Genomic DNA, 23,044 nt, shown 5'->3' with positions numbered 1-23,044 from the left:
ATGTTCTTCCTCCTTCTGCTCCTCATTTGGACCTTGGGGGGCTCAGTCTGGTGCTCCAATGTGGGTCTCCGTCTGTATCGCCGTCCTTCGCCAGATGAAGGATCTATGGTGATAAGCAAAATATTCATCAGTATGGTTATGGGCCACGACCGATTCAGGCACCCTCTCCTCTGTCCAGAGAACAATCTGGGGGATCTCTCCTTGGACCTGGGATCCCATATATAATCAAGTCTCCTGTAAACCCTAAAATAACTCCCTTAGTTGAAATATATTCTTCCCTGATCCCATATTCATCCTTCCTCCCTCCCCCCCCATCCCAGGCCACCGTGCTTTCCCCATTCCTCCCCTACTCCCTTCTCTCTAACCCTCTCCCCTTCCATCAACCCTCCCACCCCACCATGCACCCGAGGTTACCTGGGACTCTTGTCTATTTCCTACCTCCTGGCGGATAGCTAAATAATCTTCATCAGGTTCATCTTCTTATTTAGCTTCTCTAGGATCACGAATAATAGGCTCAAAGACCTTTAATTATGGTTAGAATCCACTTGTGAGTGATTACATACCGTGTTCCTCTTTTTGGGTCTGGCTTATCTCACTCAGTAAAGCGTTTTCTATTTCCATCCATTTGCATGCAAAATTCAAGATGTCATTGTTTTTTACCGCTGAGTAAAACTCTAATGTGTATATGTTCCACACCTTTTTTTAACCATTCTTCTATTGAGGGGCACCTAGGCTGTTTCCAGGTTCTGGCTATTACAAATAGTGCTGCTATGAACATAGTAGAACAAATGCTTTTGTAGTATGTTAGGGAATCTCTAGGGTATATTCCCAAGAGTGGAATTGCTGGGTCCTGAGGGAGGTTGACTCCCAGTTTCCTGAGAAACCGCCACACTGATTTTCATAGTGGCTGCACGAGTTTGCATTCCCACCAACAATGGATGAGTGTTCCCCTCACCCCACATCCTCTCCAGCATAAGCTATCATTGGTGTCTTTGACTTTAGCTATTCTGACAGGTGTAAGATGGTATCTCAAAGTGGTTTTGATTTGCATTTCCCTGATCGCTAAGGAGGTTGAGAATGACCTTAAGTGTCTTTTGACCATTCGAAGTTCTTCTGTTGAGAATTCTCTCTTGAGTTCAGTACCCCAATTTTTAATTGGGTTAATTTGAGTTTTAGTGTCTAGTTTCTTGAGTTCTTTGTATATTCTGGAGATCAGACCATTGTCTGATGAGGGGTTGGTGAAGATCTTCTCCCAGTCAGAAGGCAGCCTTTTTGTCCTACTGACAGTGTCCTTTGCTTTACAGAAGCTTCTCAGTTTCAGTAGATCCCATTTATTCATTGTTTCTCTTATTGTCTGTGCTGCTGGGGTCCTACTTAGGAAGAGGCCTCCTGAGCCTATATCTTGTAGATTACTTTCCACTTTCTCTTCTATCAGGTTCAAAGTGGACGGATTAATGTTGATGTCTTTAATCCATTTGGACTTGATTTTTGTGCATGGTGATAGATATGGATCTACTTTCATTTTTTTACAGGTTGACATCCAGTTATGCCAGCACCATTTGTTAAAGATGCTTTCCTTCTTCCATTGTATACCTTTAGCTCCCTTGTCGAAAATTAGGTGTTCATAAGTTTGTGGGTTAATACCTGGGTCTTCTATTCGATTCCATAGGCCGACTTCTCTGTTCTTATGCCAACACCAAGCTGTTTTCAATACTGTAGCTCTATAATAGAGTTTGAAGTCAGGGATGGTAATGCCTCCAGAAGTTCTATTATTGTATAAGATTGTTTTGGCTATCCTGGGTTTTTTGTTTTGCCATATAAACTTGATTATTGTTCTCTCAAGGTCTGTGAAGAAGTTTGATGGGATTTTGATGGGGATTGCATTGAATCTATAGATTGCTTTTGGTAGAATTGCCATTTTTACTATGTTGATTCTCCCAATCCAAGAGCAGGGGAGGTCTTTCCATTTTCTGGTATCCTCCTCAGTTACCCTAATACCAAAACCACACAAAGACACAACCAAGAAAGAGAATTACAGGCCAATCTCACTCATGAACATCGACACGAAAATTCTCAATAAAATACTGGCAAACTGAATCCAAGAACACATTAGAAAAATTATCCATTATGATCAAGTCGGCTTCATTCCAGAGATGCTGGGCTGGTTCAACATACGCAAATCTATCAATGTAATCCATCATATAAATAAACTGAAAGAAAAAAACCATATGATCATCTCACTAGATGCTGAAAAAGCATTTGACAAAATTCAACACCCATTTATGATAAAGGTGTTGGAGAGACTGGGGATACAAGGATCATACCTAAATATAATAAAAGCAATATACAGCAAGCCGACATCAAACTGAATGCAGAGAAACTCAAAGCCTTTCCACTAAAATCAGGAACGCGACAAGGCTGTCCACTCTCTCCATACCTCTTCAATATAGTGCTTGAAGTTCTAGCAATAGCAATAAGACAGCATAAGGAGATCAAGGGGATTCGTATTGGAAAGGATGAAGTTAAACTTTCGTTATTTGCTGACGATATGATAGTTTACATAAGTGACCCCAAAAACTCTACCAAAGAACTCCTACAGCTGATAAACACCTTTAGTAACGTGGCAGGATACAAGATCAACTCCAAAAAATCAGTGGCCCTCCTATACACAAAGGATAAAGAAGCAGAGAGGGAAATCAGAGAAACATCACCTTTCATGATAGCCACAAATAGCATAAAATATCTTGGGGTTACTCTAACCAAGGAAGTGAAAGACCTATTTGACAAAAACTTTAAGTCTTTGAAGAAAGGATTTCTTTTACTGTGATAAAACATCATGTCTGAAAGCGAGTCACAAACTCTAGTCACAGCCCGATAACCGTGATGGAAGGAAATCAAGGTGGAACCTGGTGGCAGGAACTGAGCCAGAGACCAAAGAAGATGCTGCTTGTTGGCTTGCACAGCTTGCTTTCATGTATACCCCACCCAGGTAGTAGGAACACCCACGGTGAACTGGGCTCTCCTCCATCAATCATCGGTCAAAAGATGCACCACAGGTCAATCTGGTGGCGTGTCTTTCCTCAGCTGAAGTTCCTTTTCCCAAATAACTCACATCTCAAGGCAGAACTTAAAAAAAAAATGGGTACTTTGATTGTACACAGCTTACCAACCACATTTGGTATGGATTGTCCCTTGGGCCCTTACCTTGTTGAGGGGTGATTAAGAGGATAAAAGAAGTCCAAGTCTGAGTTGAACTGCCACATTTCTATGTGTCATCGTCAGACCCTGGCTCACCAATTTCAGCAGGTTCTTTGCTGTACTCTCCACAGGGGAAGCTGCAGTCAGTACAGTCTAGATCTGCCTCAGAGAGACTTATAGAGATTGCGGCTCCCCATCCTCTAGAGTAGCGCAGTGTACCTTATGGTTAAGATTCCATAGAGTAGGTCTAGAGCGATGGATCATGGGTTAAGAGCACATACTGCTTTTCCAGAGTTTGATTCTCAGCACACATGTCAGGCATTTCACAACTACCTAATCCCAGCTCCAAGGGAACCCAATGCCTCTGGACTCTGTGGGCCCCAGCAGCTACATGTGCATAGACACACACACACACACACACACACACACACACACACACATTCTATACAGTAAGCCAAAGCATCTTGCTTCCTTAGTGGCTGTCCCAAGAGGTAAGGTCTACAACCAAAAGAAAATTGGAGTGCCTCTGGCCATAGGAAAATTTTGACCAGTGTGCTCTTCCTGGGATTCTAGGTGCAGTGGTCCTTAGAGCTCTCAGCTGAGCCAGTTGCTCTTCGCTTTTCTGGTTGCCAAGAACCATCATCTTGCATCTACTTTCCGCTCTTGTTTAAGTCCCCCTTTCTTACACCCTTGTTGCTCTACAATTCAGCCTCTCTTTCTTACCCAGAATGCATCAGTGTGGACTCTTCACTTGGTTTCCAACACAAAACAAAACAGAAATCTCAACTAATAGATCCTAAGACAATAATGGTACCCCCCAGAGATTCAGACTTTCAATTTAATGTATGAGTCCCCTGTGTGGTGGAGTTCTGCTGTAAAACATCAGGGGAGATATTTGCATAAAGAGGAGGCAATCCTAGTCCTATTCTTTGTTCTTATTCTGTCTAAACAAAGGCAATACTATTAAAATCTAAGTAGAAGCTAAGGAGAAATCCCCAGGATGCTACAAAGAGTTTGCCCTTCTGTTTCTATTTCTTTTACAAATTGGCTCAGTGCCATGGACCCTGTGGAGAGACAGTGAAATTTTTTAAAATGCAGAGGAGGAGAAAGCATCCTGGAATCTGCCTTTTTCTCAAAGGAACTCAGAAGGCTGCCTGGCCCTGTGATGCGTGATGTACTGCACTTTTTCAGAACAGAGCTGCTGACTTGCTGGCTGGAGACCAGTACTGGCCTGTGTTGGCAATGTATGGATTCAAGCCTCTGGTCTGGCCCCAAGTGATGTGTGGCATCACTGTCATCTGGTGCTGACAGTGTTTATTGCTTTGGTCTGTAGCTGCTAAGATGAGCACAGGGCTAACTCTTCTCTCACCCTATGTTCCAGTTGTGGCAATAGCTTCAGCTTCCTCCTCTGACTGATAGCCTTTAGCATCTGGATTCCTTTTGCTCGTGTTCTGTCCAGAGGCTGGCTTCTGCTTTTGTCCTTCACATCTGGAACCTAGTCAGAGTGTACTAGAACAAACTGTTTCTAACATTTGAACCCTTTTGTAAGCCTGCTGATTGCAACTTGGGCAACCAGCTTCATCCAAGGTAGATGCTTTCTGCTGCTTTGAGGGGAAAAAAAATAAATGTCTAAAAATAAAACCTAGGCATAAAAATAGGGCCAAATACTCATTAACTGCCTGCCTCACTTAGCTGAATGCTGAAACTATTTCTATAGTGTTAAATCAAGCTTTTGTGCACTTTATTTATGCCGCTTTATCTTAGATGATAAGTAGGTTACTGTAATTAGTCATTTTATTCAAAATACATGAATTAAATTGTCTCAAGGACCCAATTTTCAGTTCATGCTTATGCTGACCCTTGGACTGGAGTACTTGCGTTCATGAGTCTCTGAGAATATACACTACTGGATGCTGTGGGGGAGGCTTAAGAGGGAAGAAGGCGGAGCATGGAGAGCTTACTGTTGCAGGAGGAAGAATTTAAATCTTCATCTTGGTGGTGGGAAGCCACTGTGGGATTTAATTAGGATAATGTCACAGAATGACTTATATATTTTAAGAATATGATTCTTGACTGTTGTGTTGACAGTGATCTATAAGGAGGCAAGGGCAGACAAGGATTATCATCCAGATGTCTATTTTTAGATTTCCACATACGACATAGTGGTGCATTGAGTCTCATGATTACAGAGGAATGGGAGAGAAGGAGACAGCAAACTGGCCAATGGACTTGATGTGGGCTTGAGGAACTGGAAGAAAGAAGCTTAGCTTTTGGCTTAAACAATGGAAGAATTTGGTATCAGTTATCAGGATGAATACTCCAGGGAGCACATGATAATTCTTACCATTTGGTTTTGTTGAGAATGGAGCCAAATGAAAGGGGGATAAAGCACATATCTCAGGCTCAAACTGACTTTGTGAATAGGCTTGGCTCACAGGAGAAGTTTCAGAATCCTTAGTTCTGACAGCTTGCTCTTCTATGGAATAAAGGAACTCACTTACAGAGGACATGGGTAGAAGAAAGCTTGGGGACACTCCCTATTTCCACACAATCAGGACAAGCAGAGAAGAACCAGAAAAGGACCAAGGGATGCAATAGAAGGAAAAGCAGGGAAAACAGTACTTTGAAGCAGTCTTCAGGCATAAGTGAGGTGGCAGGGTGGGGTGGGGTGCGGGAGCTAGAGGTCAGCTGTGCTATGGCACTCAGGCTGAGTAAGAGGGCATGATATCATATGGGAGTTCTTGATGCCACTGACAAAGGTCAATTTTGATACGGCCTACAAAGAGAAAGACAGGATAGATTAAGGTGAGCCAAAAAAAAAAAAAAAGAAAAATGGAGATAGTTACTTAGTGGATTTTTTTTTAAGGATTACTGAGGTGAAAAGTAGGTAGGTACACTCCCCCCCCCCCGGTATTATACAGGTAAAATAAAAATTAATAAATTATAAAAATATGAGTTTACTGATATTTTCATACAGATTGTCATTGTGATATAGTATCTATTCATACCTTGCACATGTAATTAGGTCTGTAAGAAGAAATATACCTTATTTTAATAATTAATGCTATTTTTTAAAAGTTTTCATTTTACCAAATATTTTGCTTTGAAGGGATAGAAGCTGATAGATAACATTTTAGTCCTGCTGCAAATGTTCACCCTGCTTATATTTTAGCATTTGTTTTTGTCTTTATTGCTCTTCTGATTTTTATGCAGCTATATTTTAATAAAAATGAACAAGTTTAATAGAAAATGAACACATTTTAATAGAAAGTCAGAAAATGAGTCAAGTTGAAGAAACTCTTTGCAAAGTTGCAAATTCAATTATTTCCTTCCAGCCTTTAAAATGTAAAATTGAAACTATAAATTATTATGCTACTGGGTTTTGTTTTGATGGAGGAGTCTAATTTAAATTTTTAGAATAATTCTAATCATTCTAAAATTTTATATCTTATGGCACATTTAAAGTATTCTCAATTGTAGAACTGCCAAATGATTCTTCAAAATCTTCTAATGATTTTAAAACAAATTATAGGCTATTCTTAAAGACACTGCTTCTCAAAGAGAAAAATTAACTCTAATCCCATCATTCAAGAAAATCAGTTCTATTTTATGTGAAACTATGTTGTGTGTGGACAAGTAAGTAATCATCTGTATTAGTCACTTGTCTGGAGCTGTAATAACACACCATGAGCAGAAGCAACTTAAGGAAGAAAGAACACATTTGGGCTTATGGTTCCAGAGAGATAAGTGTCCGTCATGGTGGGGAGTCATGACAGCAAGTGACAGGCATGGCAGCAGAAACAGAAAGCAAAGAGATAATTTCTTTAACAATAAGAATGAAGTGGGAGAGGGGGCTGGAAGTGAGGCCAGACTATAAACTCTCAAAGTCCATACCCTACCCAGTGACCTACTTCCCCTTCCTCTCGCAAGTCCACACCAACTAAGCTTCCCCAAACAGGTCCCCCAACTGGGGACCAAGTGTTCAAACATCCGAGACTATGAGTAGCATCCCTCACTGAAACCACAGACAACTGTGTGTTGTCCCCAGGTCCCATTTTAACAGCAGCCTTGTGGTGTGCACCAAGGTTGGTGTCATCCTTGGGCTGTTTTTATGCATGATTATAAACAGCGCCATAGCTATCATCAGCATTTGATATTGAATTGAGTTTCGTTTTAGTATATTTTACTATAAAAACCCTGTAGAAGGCTTCATAAATAACAGCTATTGTCTAGAGAGCCACTGCAGGATCACTGCCAAATCGCTATTCCTCAGCAGCCATTTATCAGTGACTAACACACTGCACACCCAGCTCTGGGTGTCAAGTCCACCCTTTAGCGTGAACACCGTCGTGTAGATTTGGTGATGGATCCTGCTACTGTCTTGTATGCACAAAGGCATGTTCTTCAAACAAACAAATAAAAACCAGGAGCATAGTGTTTCAAGTTGTATCATAATTGAGTTTTCTCCTATGCGGCAGGAAGGAATTCAATGCCACTGAGCTGAATTTGTGTGTAATGGCTACAGCAAATTATTAGTATGATTGATATTAACTTAATCTCCTGGAGTCAGACACTGTAATTCTTTTCAATTGCATACTGTGGTTCTTCTGAAGTTACAATTCATAATGTGAAGTTTTTTTCTGTTTTTCCACAGCACAGTTAATATGACCTCCACAAGACATGAAGGCACAGGCTCTGCTGTGTGTCTTCTTCGCTGTCACGTTGTACCCTCATGGATCTTTTGGTAACTTCTTTGGTATGTCTTTGTAATATGGGTGTTAGTTATTCGTATCACTTGAGATTAACAGTAGCACAAAAATAAATTGGATATGAATTGTACATTCCTTATCCAAACAGCTCCAAAATCTAAAACATTTTGAGCAATGACATGACACCACAGTTGGGATATTCCACCGCTGACCTCTTGTGACAGGTGACAGTGAAAACACAGATAAAAATTTTCCATTAGTATGCATATTCCATTCCTGTGTATAATGTGTACGCAGAATGTAAGTGCCGGGGACCAGTCTCGACAAAAATACCACTTGCTAGAGAAGGGGTGTGGGGATTTAGGAAAATTAATAAAGAATACGAAGATGCATGAAAAATAATAAAACAGAAACCATAGAATAGTGTTGGGAGGGCGTTCCAGCGAATACTGAAATTGCCCGTGTTTAATTTTTCATATGCTTTTATTGCCCAATGCAAAAGGGGGAAGAAGGCAAAAGAAGGCTTCTTTAACATGGTACAAAGGACAACTTGAACAGTTAATTGCCTTAATACTTTGAGGTATCAAATCATAGCATTTGGTCCTTTATGTAGTGAAGCCACTCTAGACCAAGTATCCTGAAGGCAGCCATTCCCCAGGTAGCCTCCAATTACAAATGAAGGAGCAAAAGTATACTTGCTTATCCAGACCATCTGCCAGGATGGAATGGATCTACTTGTGTGAGCTATCCTCATGTCAAGAGAACCAGGTAATCACATCCTGAATCAGAACATTGCAGCTACGCTTGTCAACCATTTTGAACAACTTCCAAACTCTCTGACGATCAGACAAGGTGGCAGTAAGCTTACATTTTTGGGTCTCCTTATGTAAGTGAATGGTACTTAAATTGGGGTCCTTTCCCTCAGTCATCTCACTATGGATGTTCAAATACCCTGAATCTGCAGAAGTCCAAACCAGCTCTGATTTCAGCTGTGGGGACTCAAAGTGCATCTCCACAGCTCTGGGGGCTCGCTTTCCTGAGTGATCAGTCTGTGTCTTAGCAGAAACAGCAGCCCAAAAGTATACAGAATGTTAAAAGCCACATTTTCCTCTCTGTGCTCTATTTCTAGCTCTCTAATATGTTATCTGTTACTAACATCACTAGAAAAGAATGTTTGACTGATGCAGTGCCAGAGTGGAAGTTTGGTACCCAAGCTTGACGGATTTCCAAGGTTTTATCATCGACATTCTTTTTTTTTTTAAAGCCATCATTATCATTTTCCTTTTACAGAATGCCATCTAGATAAACTGTTTTCATAAGCATCGAATCTTAGAAGGCTTATCACACACAGACAAAAGTGCCAGCAACAATTAGCATCATAGCAGAAGCACACAAAAGTCCTTTACATACCAAATCAGCTTTACTATGCAAGTTAAATTCAGAACTTTCAGTCAAATACAATAATGGGGTTATCACACTGGCAAAAACTAAAATTTTAGACTTCTTACGGATTTAGAGAAAAGTTTCAGTTACATATGTTGGGTTCACAGTGTGTTTGTGGGGAGCAGGGTCTTCCGCAAAGATAGCAGAACACCAAAGTCTAGTAAACCAAACTTTATTCCAGGAAAAAAAATTAAAAATTAAATCTTCATGGAGCACAAATGCTTATCAGCTAGTTGAGACCACAGTCAAGATGGATTTGTAAGGTTGTGGCAAAGGACAGCTTTTGAACCCTCCCTTTTTATATTAAGAAGCAAAAAGCATTAGGCAATAGCAAAGGAATTTTTACAATCTTGAGGGGAAACATAGACACAAATTGCCCTTCTTTGCAATTTCCATCAACAGATTTTTTTCAGCTAAACTAGTGTTTGTACTTAGTCCATTGTTTTCCTGCTGTTCCCTGGCAGTGCCTACAGAGGCTCTGCACCTACCCCGACACTGCTAATTTCGCATGGCAGGAAAGGGTATGGGAAAATGCACAAGCAAAAAGCCAAAAGTCATGTACATTCCATCATTTAAAAGTTAACTCAGCTCACATCAATTGCTGGTCATGAGTGGCCAGGGGGTTATCTAAAATCTGGCCCTCAGTTTGCAGAGCTACCCAAAGTTTGCAGAGTGCCGCTTCAGCCTCACAAATAGAGCTATGGGTTGTAGAGTGGAGTAGCCCACTGTTAATAGTTAATCCTGAAGCTGCTGAGAAAGCTGCTGACAGCCTGCTCTTATTCTCCTAGGCTTAAAACTTTATATTTATTTATTTATACTTATTTTTGGAATCTACAATTTTATATTCTCATTCTTGGACTCTTCACACATACATTTGGTGTAAGTATATATTATATAACACACACATATATAATACACAAAATCAAAAAACCTTTTTTAATTGAAAATAATTTTCATGCAATACATTTTGACCCCCTTTCTCTTCTCTTCTCAAAACCTTTTCACCTTCCCACCCATCAAACACCACGCCTTCTTTCTCCCTCTTTATAAAAAAAAAACACAGGAAAAAGCAAATCAGAAATATTAATCACTCCAAAGAATAAGTATGAGAAACACAACTACACACATATACACACAAAACCCATTGAAAACACAAAATTAAAAACCATAATATACAAGCAAAGGACCAGCAAGTTTAAAGAAAAAATGTTCAAACAAAGCAATATAAGACAAAAATAAAATAACAACAACCAAAAAAATACTCCAAAAATACCATTGAGTTCTTTTTGGCTCTCTATTGCTGGACATGGAGCCAGCCCTAAAATGTGGTTAATATTACCAATGAGATTGCATTGGAGATAAAACTGATTTTTCCTTTGCCAGAATTATAGATTGGAGAGAGTTTCTTGTTTAGGGGTGGAGCTTGTGCTCATGGCCCGCTCTCAGCACTCCAACCCTGTCTAGCTGGGACCTAGGCAGGACTTGCACTATGGTCTCTGTGTGTCAGTACTGGTAAAACTGTTATTATTTACTCAGGACAAATGGATACAGAGGGCTTTTTTCTTTTAAATTGTTATTTATTTTCATTTTTATGTGCATTCTTGTTTTGCATACCTGTGTAGAGTTTTGGGTCCCCTTGGATTGTAGTCACAGACAATTGTGAGCCACCATGTAGGTGCTGAGAATTGAGCCCAGGTTCTCTGGAAGAGCAGTCAGTGCTCTTAACCCATGATCCATCTCTCCAGCCCCACAGAGGGGATTGGTTTAAGTAACAATTCAGATGCCAGGCTCTGCATCCAAATATAGTGAAAATAGCCTTTACCAGTCACTTTGCACACATGAAGCATATACACCTTTACCATTTAGAAATATACACAATGTAGAAACACAGTTTTACTGCTGAAAGTCACAAGTACTTAACCCACTGAATGTACAAAAACCACTTCAAAATAGCTGCTTACAAGGTAGCCATTCAAAAGACTATAACCCAAGCAGACTCTGGAGTGAAGCCTTATTTTTTGTTCTTTTAATTTTTTAAAACATTTTAATTAATTCCTCAAGAATTGCACACAACGTACTTTGATCATATTCACTTCTCCAACTCCTCCCATTTCCACCATCTCCATTACCTCACCCAGCTTGGAGATGAGAGTTAAGTGATGTGCTGATATAGGGTTACAGCAGTATGTGATTAGGAGTTGTTCTAGGGTTGTGTTCATGCAGCTGAATAATACGTGATGCACTATTTTCACTCCCCATTCATCAAGCAGTGGACATCTAGGCTGTTTCCATTTCCTGGCTATTGTGAATAAAGAAGCAATGACTATTGAAGAATAAATATCTCTGTAGTAAGATGCAATGACCTCGAGCATCTGTGCAAACGAGGTAGAGCTGGAACATGTGGTAAATCTCTTTCTAGATTTTTGAGGAAACTCCACACGGATTTCCATGATGGCTATAGCATTTTGCACTCCTAGCAGTGGTGAATAAATGTCCCCCTTTCTCATTATTCATGTCAGTATTTCCTGTCTTTTTCTCTTAACTCTTGGCTATTTTGATCAGAGTAAAACAAAATCTCAAAGTAGTTTTCATTTGCCTTTTCTTGATAGAAAAAGATGCTGAGCATTTTAAAAAATATTTCTTAATTTAGAAGAAACTTCTGTTTCATCTTTAACGAACTCTACGTTTAGCTACTTGCATGCCCCATTTTAAGATTTCAGTGTTTATTTTCTTGATGTTTCATTTCTTTGAGTTATTTGTATATTCTAGACACCAACCCTCTGTAAGACGTTTAATTGGTAAAGATTTCCTTCATTCAGTAAGCTGTCTCTTTACTCACTGATTATGTTCTTTGCTGTACAGAAGATTTGGGGTTTCATGTAGTCCCATTTGTAGTGGGGCAGCAGAGGGACTGGGCAGTACAGCTAGAGAATCGACAATGACTTCTTTGCTTCCTTACTGTCCCACATGTTTCTTTTTACGTAATGCTACAGCTCTTGCAGTTGCTTCAGAGACTCTATGTCTCTCTGAGAAGAGCAATAAAGCATGGTCAGAGAGAAACAACCACAGGGGGTGGACAAAGGACAAAGGCAGAAGACATGATGCCACTGCTCAAGTGTTCAGTCTCAGGCAATGTTGGCAAAACTCCAAAAGGATTTATTCCATTGTCCATAATAGAAGGTTCTTTCTCACCTTAATATCTCAGAATTCAGCGAAGAAAATAGGACCTACTTACAATTTTTATAATTAGTCAAAGAAGTAGATACAATTTTCAATGCTGTGATGTGGTTAAGCATATATTCATTACAAAACCTTTACTTGTTTGGAGTTATTTTGGTTTTTGAAACCTCACATTCTCAATAAAACAACAGTTGAATCCAATAACTCAAGGGTATTAGAATTTTTACAATTATATTCATAATTATATTCCCCAAAATTTCATTTGTCTGACTCAGAGTATTGTGAGTTTGGTCTTACTATGATTTGAATGTGAATTGTCCATCACAGACTCCATGTTAAATATTTGGCTTCCAGTTACTAGTGTTATTTTGAAAAGTTCTGGAAACTTAGGAGGCGGGGACTGTAACACATATTGGAAAATTGTCATGTGTGTGTGTGAGGAGGTGTAGTAAAGAAACCACCGAAATGGCTGCTCTGTAGAATGGTTAAGGGAGTGGGGTTGTTGTGAATGAAAGAGAGAATATACCCAGAGGTATATGCAAAAGTCCAGAGCCAAGGGAAAGAGGAGGAGAGTGAGTTGACCATCACTATCTATGAGAGACGGGAGAACATCAGGAGAGAAAAGCAGAGACAGTGAGATAACGCAAGACAGCAAGAAAGCCAGGGGACGGCAAGAGAGAGAATAGAAGAGCGGCTGGGTTATAAGGAGAATGAGTAGCTGGGGGACTTGAGGGGGAAGGAACTCCAGGAGGCTATCGTGGGCTTTGAAATTTATAAGAAGTAGTTGTGAGTAGAGACTGAGGGAGCCTGGAGGTCAGCATGGGTTTTGATATGCAACCATATGTCCATGTCCATAGAGAGCCATCTGTTCCTTCTGCCAGAGGAAGGGAAATGATCCCTTTTAGAAGATGGCAATTGAGTTCACAAGTTCCTGAAGAATGTTGGATTTTATTTAATCAGTAGAAATTCTTTGATAGTCCAGTGTAAGCTCTTTTTTTTGAATATATGAACTTCCTGAGATCTAGCAATGGGCTACTTAAACTTTTTTTTAAAATTTATTTATTTATTAAAAATTTCCACTTCCTCCCCACTTACCTTTTCCTTCCCCCTCCCCTCCTCCCACTCTCTCTCCAGTCCTAAGAGCAGTCAGGGTTCCCTGCCTCATGGGAAGTCCAAGGTTCTCCCCGCTCCATCCAGGTCTATGAAGGTGAGCATCCAAACAAACCAGGCTCCCACAAAGCCAGTCCATGCAGTAGAATCAAAACCCAGTGCCATTGTCCTTGGCTTCTCAGTCAGCCTTCATTGACAGTCACATTCAGAGAGTCTGGTTTGATCACATGTTCGTTCAATCCCCGTCTAGCTGGCCTTGGTGAGCACCCATTAGATCAGTCCCACCGTTTCAGTGGGTGGACACACCCCTTGCGGTCATGACTTCCTTGCTCATGTTCTCCCTCCTTCTGCTCCTCATTTGGACCTTGGGAGCTCAGTCCAGTGCTCCAATGTGGGTCTCTGTCTCTATCTCTATCCATTGCCAGATGAAGGTTCCATGGTGATAAGCAGTGTGCCTATGGGACAAGGCCAGGTCAGGCACCCTTTCCTCTGCTGCCCATGGAACATGCTGGGGACATCTCCTTGGACCTGGGAACCCCTCTAGAGACAAGTCTCTTGCAAACCCTAAAATGGCTCCCTTAATTAAGATATTTACTTCCCTGCACCCTTCCTCCATCGCACCCATCCCATTCCCCAAAGTTCTCCCCAATCCTCCCCTTCTCCCCTCTCTCTACCCATCTCCCCTTACACCCACCCCACCCCCACCCCCCACCCTTGTGCACCCAACTTTTGCCTGGCAATCTTGTCTACTTCCAATATCCAGAAGGATAACTATATGATTTTCTTTGGGTTCATCTTCTTATTTAGCTTTTCTAGGATCATGAACTATAGGCTCAATATCCTTTGATTATGACTAGAATCCACTTATGAGTGAGTACATACCATATTCATCTTTTTGGGTCTGGGTTACCTCATTCAGTAAAGCGTTTTCTATTTCCATCCATTTGCATGCAAAATTCAAGATGTCATTTTTTTTTCTGCTGAGTAAAACTCTCAAGTATATATGTTCCACACCTTTTTTAACCATTCTTCTATTGAGGGGCACCTACTTAAACTTTTTGCAAGTTGGTTCTGAGACTATGTAGCCGTGTCTTGAATAAGACTCAAGCATGGTTTTAGCATGCAGCCTCTAAAATCCTGGGCTGAGTTAGGCTGGCCACTTGGCTCTCTGTAACGGGGAGTATGGGTGGGGAGCAAACAGATAAACTCATCAGAAACATTGTGTTCTTGAGAACTCATAGAAGCCAAACCATGCCTCACAGACATTGCTATTGTTTAATTCCAAGATAAACACACACACACACACACACACACACACACACACACACACACACACACACACACACAAAACACTTTCAGTGGAAACAGGAAACTAGAAGTTTATCAATGGGGAGACTCTCAGCTGGGACCTCCAGCACTGATTTGAGGGTGTTACCTTTGTTTACTCTCTCACTCTGGTGGCCCGAGTTATTTCTGCTTGATTCTATAAGCACATGAGGGATGGCGCTGTGCTCTCTGTCTTCGGATTTATCTGCCTGCTGCTACTTATTTGTTCTTTTACTTTTGCTTGCTACATGTTTAATAGTCACTTAATTGAACCCAAAAGGTACGACTATTGCAGGTCATTGTCCAGACCACACTGAGCAGGATCTTAGCTGAAGAAAGTAGGTCAATGAAATAATTCATTTCTCTTTTTTTGGTCTCCGGTTTGTGTCCTCTTGGACTGAGACTGTCTTCCAGATTACTACCTGACTGTTGAACCCAGAATTGTCTTCTAAATTTTGCATGTACTTATTGGCTAAGTAAAACTAATTTCTTCCCAGTTTTAGGGTCTTCTGGATCTAGTTAGCTTCAAAACTTACTAATACTGCAGTAGCTATCAAAGACGAATTCTTATGAATTCACTCTTCCCAGTACCACAGCAGTGATTTGGAGAGAGACAGACTGCTGGTCAAGAGGGTCACAAACTAATATGCTTAAGCCTTGGACTTTACCAATCTCACAGTTATTTTGACTCAGTTCAACTGAAAGGGAAAATACTCCACCACAGTGTCAGGGTTTGTTTTCAATGACTAGCAAACCAGAGCTTCTTGAGATGTAGTCAGGCTGTTCTTCTAGAAGGTTCACTCAGGCAGTCCTGACATAAACCCTGACAAGCACCTGCCACTAACCTGTTCATTTTGTCTCTGCTCTGCATGTTAGACCTATTCTTCCCAGTCCTCTTGAGTCACCGTAACAGTGATAACAAGCAACTCATTCTTGGAAGATATGATGAAGATGTCATTCTCCCTTGCCTGTTTACGAGTGGGTCTCAAGTTGTAATTCACTGGATAAATCAAGATAACTATGTTCACAGTTACTACAGTGGCAAGGACCAATTGGAAAATCAGTATTTTAGATATGCAAACAGGACATCCCTCGTTCCTAGTGAAATTAGCAATGGAAATGCCTCTTTAACTGTTAGAAGATTGAGTCTTCAGGATGAAGGAATTTATATCTGCTACGTGGGAACAACAAGTACACATACTAGAAACACAGTGGTGCTAAAAGTGGGAGGTAAGTGAGCATGCAAATTTTAATAAGGCGTAATGATATAATTTGATATAATTCTGAAACAGCTTTTTCTGAATTTAATATGGTAAGGTCTTCTCAAGTCACTTCCTACAAATCTACCTCATTATTTCAGTGCATAATATCATAGACAGTGCCCAGTGTACAATGTCTCATAGCCTGGGTCTGTTATGATTGATATATCCATTCCCCATGTTGGTGAGTGTTTGGGGTGTCCAGTGTTTTTTTTTTTAATCACAGACTCTTTTATGGTACATGTCTTTATAGTTACATAAAATGATGACAAATTATCTGAAATAAAAGAAGTAAGGTTTTAAGATTCCAATAACATTAGCAGCTAAGTAATTCATTTCCTTAGTAGTTCTACCAGCACTGAATATTATCAGCCCTAAACATCTCTTCCAACATGGTGACAGGAAATAGTGAATTTAAGTTGTCTTTTTAATAGTTTTTATTGACCTTTACATTTTTGTCTGCTCCCCTTCTTTACTCAGGAGATCTTGTCTTTTTCTTCTTCTTCTTATGTAGATCTATGTATGTATCTCTTGGAGTCCTCTTTGTTGTCTAGGTTCTATGTTGATCCTTTTGAAGTAAAATAGAAGTTACTGTTGGTATTGCATCACTTTATCTTCTCTGCAGTAACTATGTTTGTAACTCTAACCATACTATTTGATTAATGTACTCATGGTTGCCAATGGTTAAGTTTGTGTTTAATTAAACTAAAATGCAATTTAGACTTAAGAAATAATAGAAATAATATTGTGGCCTATTCATAATTAATCATACTACCAAGAATTCTTATTGATATGATATGTTAATGTTGACATGGTCGTTAGATAGTATTCTTTATTTCACAGTCAATTTTGCTGCTATTATGAATTTGTTGTTAGTTCAGTGGTAATTTGTAGTTATAAATACATATACTGTTTTTATTTATACAAATTTGCAATGTATTTTGATCATATCTAATCCCCTTCCCCGTTTCTAACTTCTCTTGGATCTATGTTCCCTTCCCAACTTCCTGTTTGTTTTTTCTTTTTAAATAACCCACTGTATGTAATTAGTGCTTCCCGTATATGTATGAGTATGGGGCCATCTAGTAGATCATGGTCAACCTACTAGGGGGTCATACTCGTGAAAAAAAAATGATCCCTTCCCTAGCCTCATCAACAGTAGCTTCTCAGCCTGCATGGAGGCTCATGCCTTGCCTTCCCCACACTGGCTTGATCTTTTGCAGGTCTTGTGCAGCGACCATAGCTTTTGTAAGTTCATGAATGCAATTGTTCTGTCATGTCCAGAAGACACTACTTTACCTCAGTCCTCCACAACCTGTAATTTTTACAGTTTTTCTTTACTTCTACTACGGCCACTGAGCCTTGAGAGGAAGCTTGTGACTTAGATATCTCAAATGCTGAGAATAGATCTCAAGACATAATGCTATTATTATAGAACACAAGATGGTGACATGTACTTATAATCTTAGCACTAGGGAGGTTGAAAAGATAGGATCTATTGCTGGGTGGTGGTGAGGGGCACACTTTAATCCCAGCACCAGCGAGGCAGAGGCAGGTGAATCTCTGTAAGTTCAAGGATTGCCTGGTCTACGGAGTGAGTTGCAGGACAGCCAGGAATACATATAGAAACTCTGCCTTGAAAAAAAGAAGAAGGGGAGAAAAGAAAGAAAGAAAGAAAGAAAGAAAGAGAGAGAGAGAGAGAGAAAGAGAAAAAGAGAAAATAGGATCCATAACTTGAGGGCAGACTACTCCATGAAGAGAATCTGTTTCAAATGAAACAAAGCAATTATAAAACTATTGCATCTGTAAATGACTTTGTATATAATGTAGAACTGCTTTCATATGCTTCAGGAAATCACAAAAATCATATGACTTATTCTATTGCAATATTTGCTATACATTAGTGGACCGGAAGAAAAATCACGTTTTTTAAGTACTCTGGCAAGTGAATATGAGTGCATGTAAGTGTGTGCACAGCTAGAGTGTTCTGTATAATAGAGTGTTGTTCAGTACTGTATGCGTCAGGGGGATATTATCTAATATATTTTTAAAATTTAATTCTTATTCTTTCTTCCTCTGACTCACTTAACTGTTTTATATCTTGACTCAAAATTGTATTTTAAAAAATAAAACTTAAGTTGGCTGATTCAGTAGCTAAGAAGTCCGGACTGCTGCCTGAACTCTATAGATTTTGACCCCATTTCCTTGCTTAGTGAGGCCATTAAATTTGTCAGAGAAGTTTCCAGAGAATAGTGGTTGTTTGTTGTATATCATGCATCTTCTTTCTATACTTCTTGGACAACAATACACAATCATCATCTTTTTTAGTTTTGTTTGGGTTTATTTTTTCTTTAAGTATTTGAGAGATTTTGTTCATAAAAATTTAGCTTTTATTACAAAGGTATTGATAAAAAACAATTCTTTATAACTCACTGTTTGTTTTGTGCAGCTTTTCACACACCTTTAATAACATATGAAAAGAGAGACACAGAGAGCTTTCTGGTATGCAGTATCCCGAGTGTTTACCCTTATCCACACATCACGTGGAAAATGGACAATACAAATGTCTCTAACAGCAGTTTACAAGAAACCAGAGCTCTGGGCCCTTTTAATATTAGTAGTACACTGAATATTACAGGATCAAATTCGTCTTTTGAGTGTACTATTGAAAATTCACTTCTCAATCAAACATGGAGAGGAGAGTGGACATTGGCAGGTAGGTTCCACTGGACTTTCTGTGTACAGTGCTGTATTTGGTGCTGGGAGGTGCTGGGGATAGATCTACAAGGAAACAAGAAAGAAAACTAATCTGCAGAAGGGATAATTTGACCACATTGGTTCTGAGAATCAGCTCCTATTCATAAAATAGTACCTCAGTGGGTACTTTTACACTGAGTGAAAACACTGGAGATCTGTCCATGAATGTTTATTCTTCTATGGTTCCTCCTCTAAACAGGATTTCCCACCTGCACAGGAATATGTGTCTTTTAGCAGATCACAGCCCCTGATTCTCTCCAGTTGAAAGATTTATTAAGTTTAACTGTAATTATTGTTGGGCTTTAAATATTGATCTCTAAGAACATTTTTATTTTACTGATTGGGGGCAACATAATGCTAGATTGAGCATGAGGAAGCCAGAGAATAATTTGCAAGAATTGGTTTTCTCCTTCTACCACGTGGCTCCTGGGAATTGATCTTGGACTGCCAACTTAGCAGCAGGTCCAATGCTCCAGAGTGCTTCTTCAGGGTAGAAGAGCTAAAATCCAGGAATTTTCCTCCCTGGAAGACCCCACTCTAGCACAACTTGAAGGTCTACTATAACCTTAGAGGGAAATTTTAAACTAGAACCAGGGCAGTTTCTCGTGTGTGAAACTCTACAATACAGACACCAGAATGCTTTTCCCACAGACATCAGTAATGTAGCTTGTATTCTTTCCTAATCTTAAGGAAATTTACAAAATCCAGCCAACAGTTTCATCTTTACTAGTTTCCTTTTTGTTTCTGTTGTTAGGTAGTCATCGGAAGAATGAAAGTGACTCTATTTCTCTCTGGTGTACAACCAGCCGCAATTTTTCTCTACTAAATCAAGATTTCCAAGTTTCTTGGTCCAAGGTAGTAAATGGGGCACCCTCGATCTTGGATTGGCATCCGAACTCTTCACAGGACACAACTACTAATGACCCTCAATTCTCAGGGAATAAAGAGCTGAGATATTTCTCCCTAATGTTGAAAGATCTTCGTGCTTCAGACAGTGGGGAATACTTGTGTAATGTTTCTTCTACTGACTACACATTACTCACCGTCCACAGGCTGCATGTAGGTAAGTTGCAAATAGGGCACACTAATGGTTTTTGGGTGTCGCAACAAAGGTTAGTTAAGACTTTTCACGATGTCATTGATGGAGATACTTTTGCTCATGGTGGTAGATGACATGCCATCTTTTGATCAAAGTTACTCTTAGAAGATGGCCTTTTCTTCTTTCTGTGTTTTGAAATGAAGGAAAACGTGCATTTTGGTGGCTCTAGTACCTTCAACTCCTCCTCATTGCTGTGTGTACTATACATCTTCATGCCTTGGTTAGGAGTTGAGGCTGTAGGCATAGGGGACGTTAGAATTGGGAACTGCTGGATGCTGGGAAACACGTGAATGTCTGTTAATCGGGTGGAAACAGTCACATGGTATTTGAAGCACTAAGAATGTGCCTGGTTCAGTTCACTTTTCACTGCAGTCAGTTGCGAAAATTCTTTGTTTATAAAAACTACTCCTAGTCCACTGATAAGACTCGGAATATGTGAAGTGAAATTGGCTTTCTGGATGAGGTGGCTGGCCTCCCCACCATTCTTCTACCACCCTGACATAGAGGAAACACTAACAGCTCTCTTTCATCCCTTAATAAGGATATTTGAGATTGTGAAAATTATTAGATGTTTCATAAATTTTTAGTTATCCATGTGTTATATCGCTTCCAAAGAAAGCTTCTATGCTGAATGATAAAACTCCTTTTGACGATATAGAATAAAAAATAAGGATGCATTTAAACTTCCTACTTTTCTTTCCAATAAGAGTGTTGGTTTTATGTAAAATGCAGAGAAGCCCAAATTCTATTTTTAAAACTGTTGCCTCATATTGGATTCATTTTGGAGTATAGAAAAACAATCAGGAAGCAAATGTGTGAAGACTACATGTGCCCTATCTTCCTAAGCAGAGATTCAGTTTTCAGTTCAGCCAAAGTGAAGCAACAGTAAAATTCCATCTATGGAAAAGTTTTTGGTTTTGTTCTTTTGAACCTTGCATCCTCAAATATACCCTGTCCTGTAGGGCCAGGGAAAGAGTCTTCCTATACTCCCCGAGAAGAGGCATAGCAGGAGCATTCTCTCAGGGAAGAAACCAGAATGAACAGTCATGGTACTGGAAAAGAATTTTTCACTGAGGCTTGATTTCTTGTTTCCTATTGCCATGCCAAAACACTATGAACAAGACAACTCACAAAAGGAAGCATTTAATCTGGGATCACAGTTCTAGAGGGTTAGAGCCCATGGCCATTATTGAAGGTAGCATAGCAATGGGCAGGCTAGCATGGTACTGGAGAAGTAGCTGAGAGCTTACATCTGATCTACAAGCAAGCAACAGAAACAGAGAGAGAAAGAGAGAGAGACAGAGAGACAGAGAGAGAGAGAACTCTCTCAAAGCCTACCCACAGAGACACACCTTCTCCAACAAAGCCACACCTCCTAATCCTTCTCAAATAGTTTCACCAAGACCAAGCATTTAATTATATGAGCCTGTGGGGACCATTCTCATTCAAACCACCATATTTTACTCCCTAGCCTTCATGAACTTGTGTCCATATTGCAGTGCAAAGTACATCCTGTCCAACTTCAAAAGTCCTCAAAGTCTTTTAGTCTCAACACTATTTAAAAGTCCAGCCTCTTCTAAGATTAAGATGATCCCTTAACTATTACCTGCTATAAAGTCAAGACTGAAACCTAACAGATCCAACACCAAATCATTTAATTCCATGTCTGATGTCAAAGGGCTTAAATCACTTTGCCCTTCTAGCTTTCTGACTGCAAAACACTTCATTCTTTTGTGATGAAGTCACATCACTTTTGTGATGAAGTCTCTGTATATAGCCATCCTTGACTCTCACATTTCCTGCATCTTGGGGTCTCTAACACAATCCAGGCTTCACCTTCAGGGCTTCACCCAATGACTCTTCTAGACTACCATGCAGGGAGTTCCCTGCTATACTTCTGGCTTCAGAAGTTCACATTTAAATTTTTTTTTACTAATTTATTTTTTCATATATTACATCCTGATCACAGTTTACCTCCCTCCTCTCCTCGTAGTCCCTTGTCTCTCCCACTTTCCTTCAGAAAAGACTAGGCCTCTCAGAAATATCAGCCAAATATTGCATAGTCCAATTAGGCATCTGTCCTCATATTAAGACTGAATGAGACAACCCAGTAGGAGGCAAAGGATCCCTAGAGCTGACAAAAGAGTCAGAAACAGACTCCTCCCTGATCCCCGTTAAGAGTACCACAAAAACATCAAGTTACCAACTATAGCACATACAGAGGGCCTAGGTCAGTCCCATGCAGGCTCCCTGGTTGTCAGTTCAGTCTCTGTGAGCCCAAGTTTGTTGATTCTGTTAGGTTTTGTGTGGTGTCCTTGACTGCTCTGGCTCCTACAATCCTTGCTCCCCATCTACTGAAGGATTCAGAGTTCTGCTTAATGTTTGGCCGTGGGTCTCTGCATCTATTTCCATCAATTGCCGGATGGAACCTCTCTGATGGTAATTATGCCAGGCTCCTGTCTTTGAATATAGCTGAATATCATTAGGAATCATTTGATTTACTTCTTTCCACATGGCTTGTTTTGTTGTATCCTTGGTCTCTGGGCTGTCCAGCTTCTGCTTTCTGATCTTCCAGGCAGTTTCAGGGATAGGCTCACTCTTATGACAAGGGTCTCAAGCAGGATTTGTCATTGGTTGACCACTTTCATAATTTCTGTGCCACCTTTGCCCCAGCACGTCTTGCTAACAGGACAAGTTGTAGCACAAAGGCTTTGTGGCTAGGTTGGAGTCCCAAACCACTGGAGACCTTACCTGGTTTTATGAGATGGTCATTTCAAACTCCATATCCCCCATTATTAGGAGTCATAACGTGCGTCACCCTAATGGATTTTTGGGTGTTTTCATTGCACTAGGTTTCTTACCTTGCCCCAGAATTGTCCCCCAAATTCAAGTTGTTTCTCCCAGTACTCCCCCTCTCTCTATCTTCCCCCTACATGATCCCTCCTGCTGCCTGTCCCTACTTG

At 40.1% G+C, this 23,044-nt stretch overlaps 1 protein-coding gene across 19 annotated transcripts in view; it reads left to right on the top strand.

Moving 5' to 3' along the window:
* Nucleotides 1–23,044, top strand: part of Hhla2 (HHLA2 member of B7 family) — an 84,051-nt gene that overhangs the window by 49,753 nt on the left and 11,254 nt on the right. For 13 of the 19 annotated variants that reach the window (XM_087900630.1, XM_087900614.1, XM_087900626.1 and 10 more), the window contains 4 exons: nt 7,853–7,954; nt 15,843–16,196; nt 18,675–18,945; nt 19,741–20,045. In XM_087900630.1, the coding sequence (XP_087756756.1) occupies nt 7,879–7,954; nt 15,843–16,196; nt 18,675–18,945; nt 19,741–20,045 (1,006 nt within the window). In that variant the 5' untranslated portion in view covers nt 7,853–7,878. The remainder of the gene's footprint in view (nt 1–7,852; nt 7,955–15,842; nt 16,197–18,674; nt 18,946–19,740; nt 20,046–23,044) is intronic. The other 6 variants (XM_087900671.1, XM_087900664.1, XM_087900667.1 and 3 more) reach the window with 1 other exon arrangement.

The sequence above is a fragment of the Myodes glareolus genome, chromosome 2 (assembly GCF_982192425.1).
Source record: "Myodes glareolus chromosome 2, mMyoGla1.1, whole genome shotgun sequence".
Classification (NCBI taxonomy): domain Eukaryota; kingdom Metazoa; phylum Chordata; class Mammalia; order Rodentia; family Cricetidae; genus Myodes; species Myodes glareolus.
The sequence above is the reverse complement of the archived record's forward strand: the minus strand, read 5'-3'. Positions and strand labels throughout refer to the sequence as shown.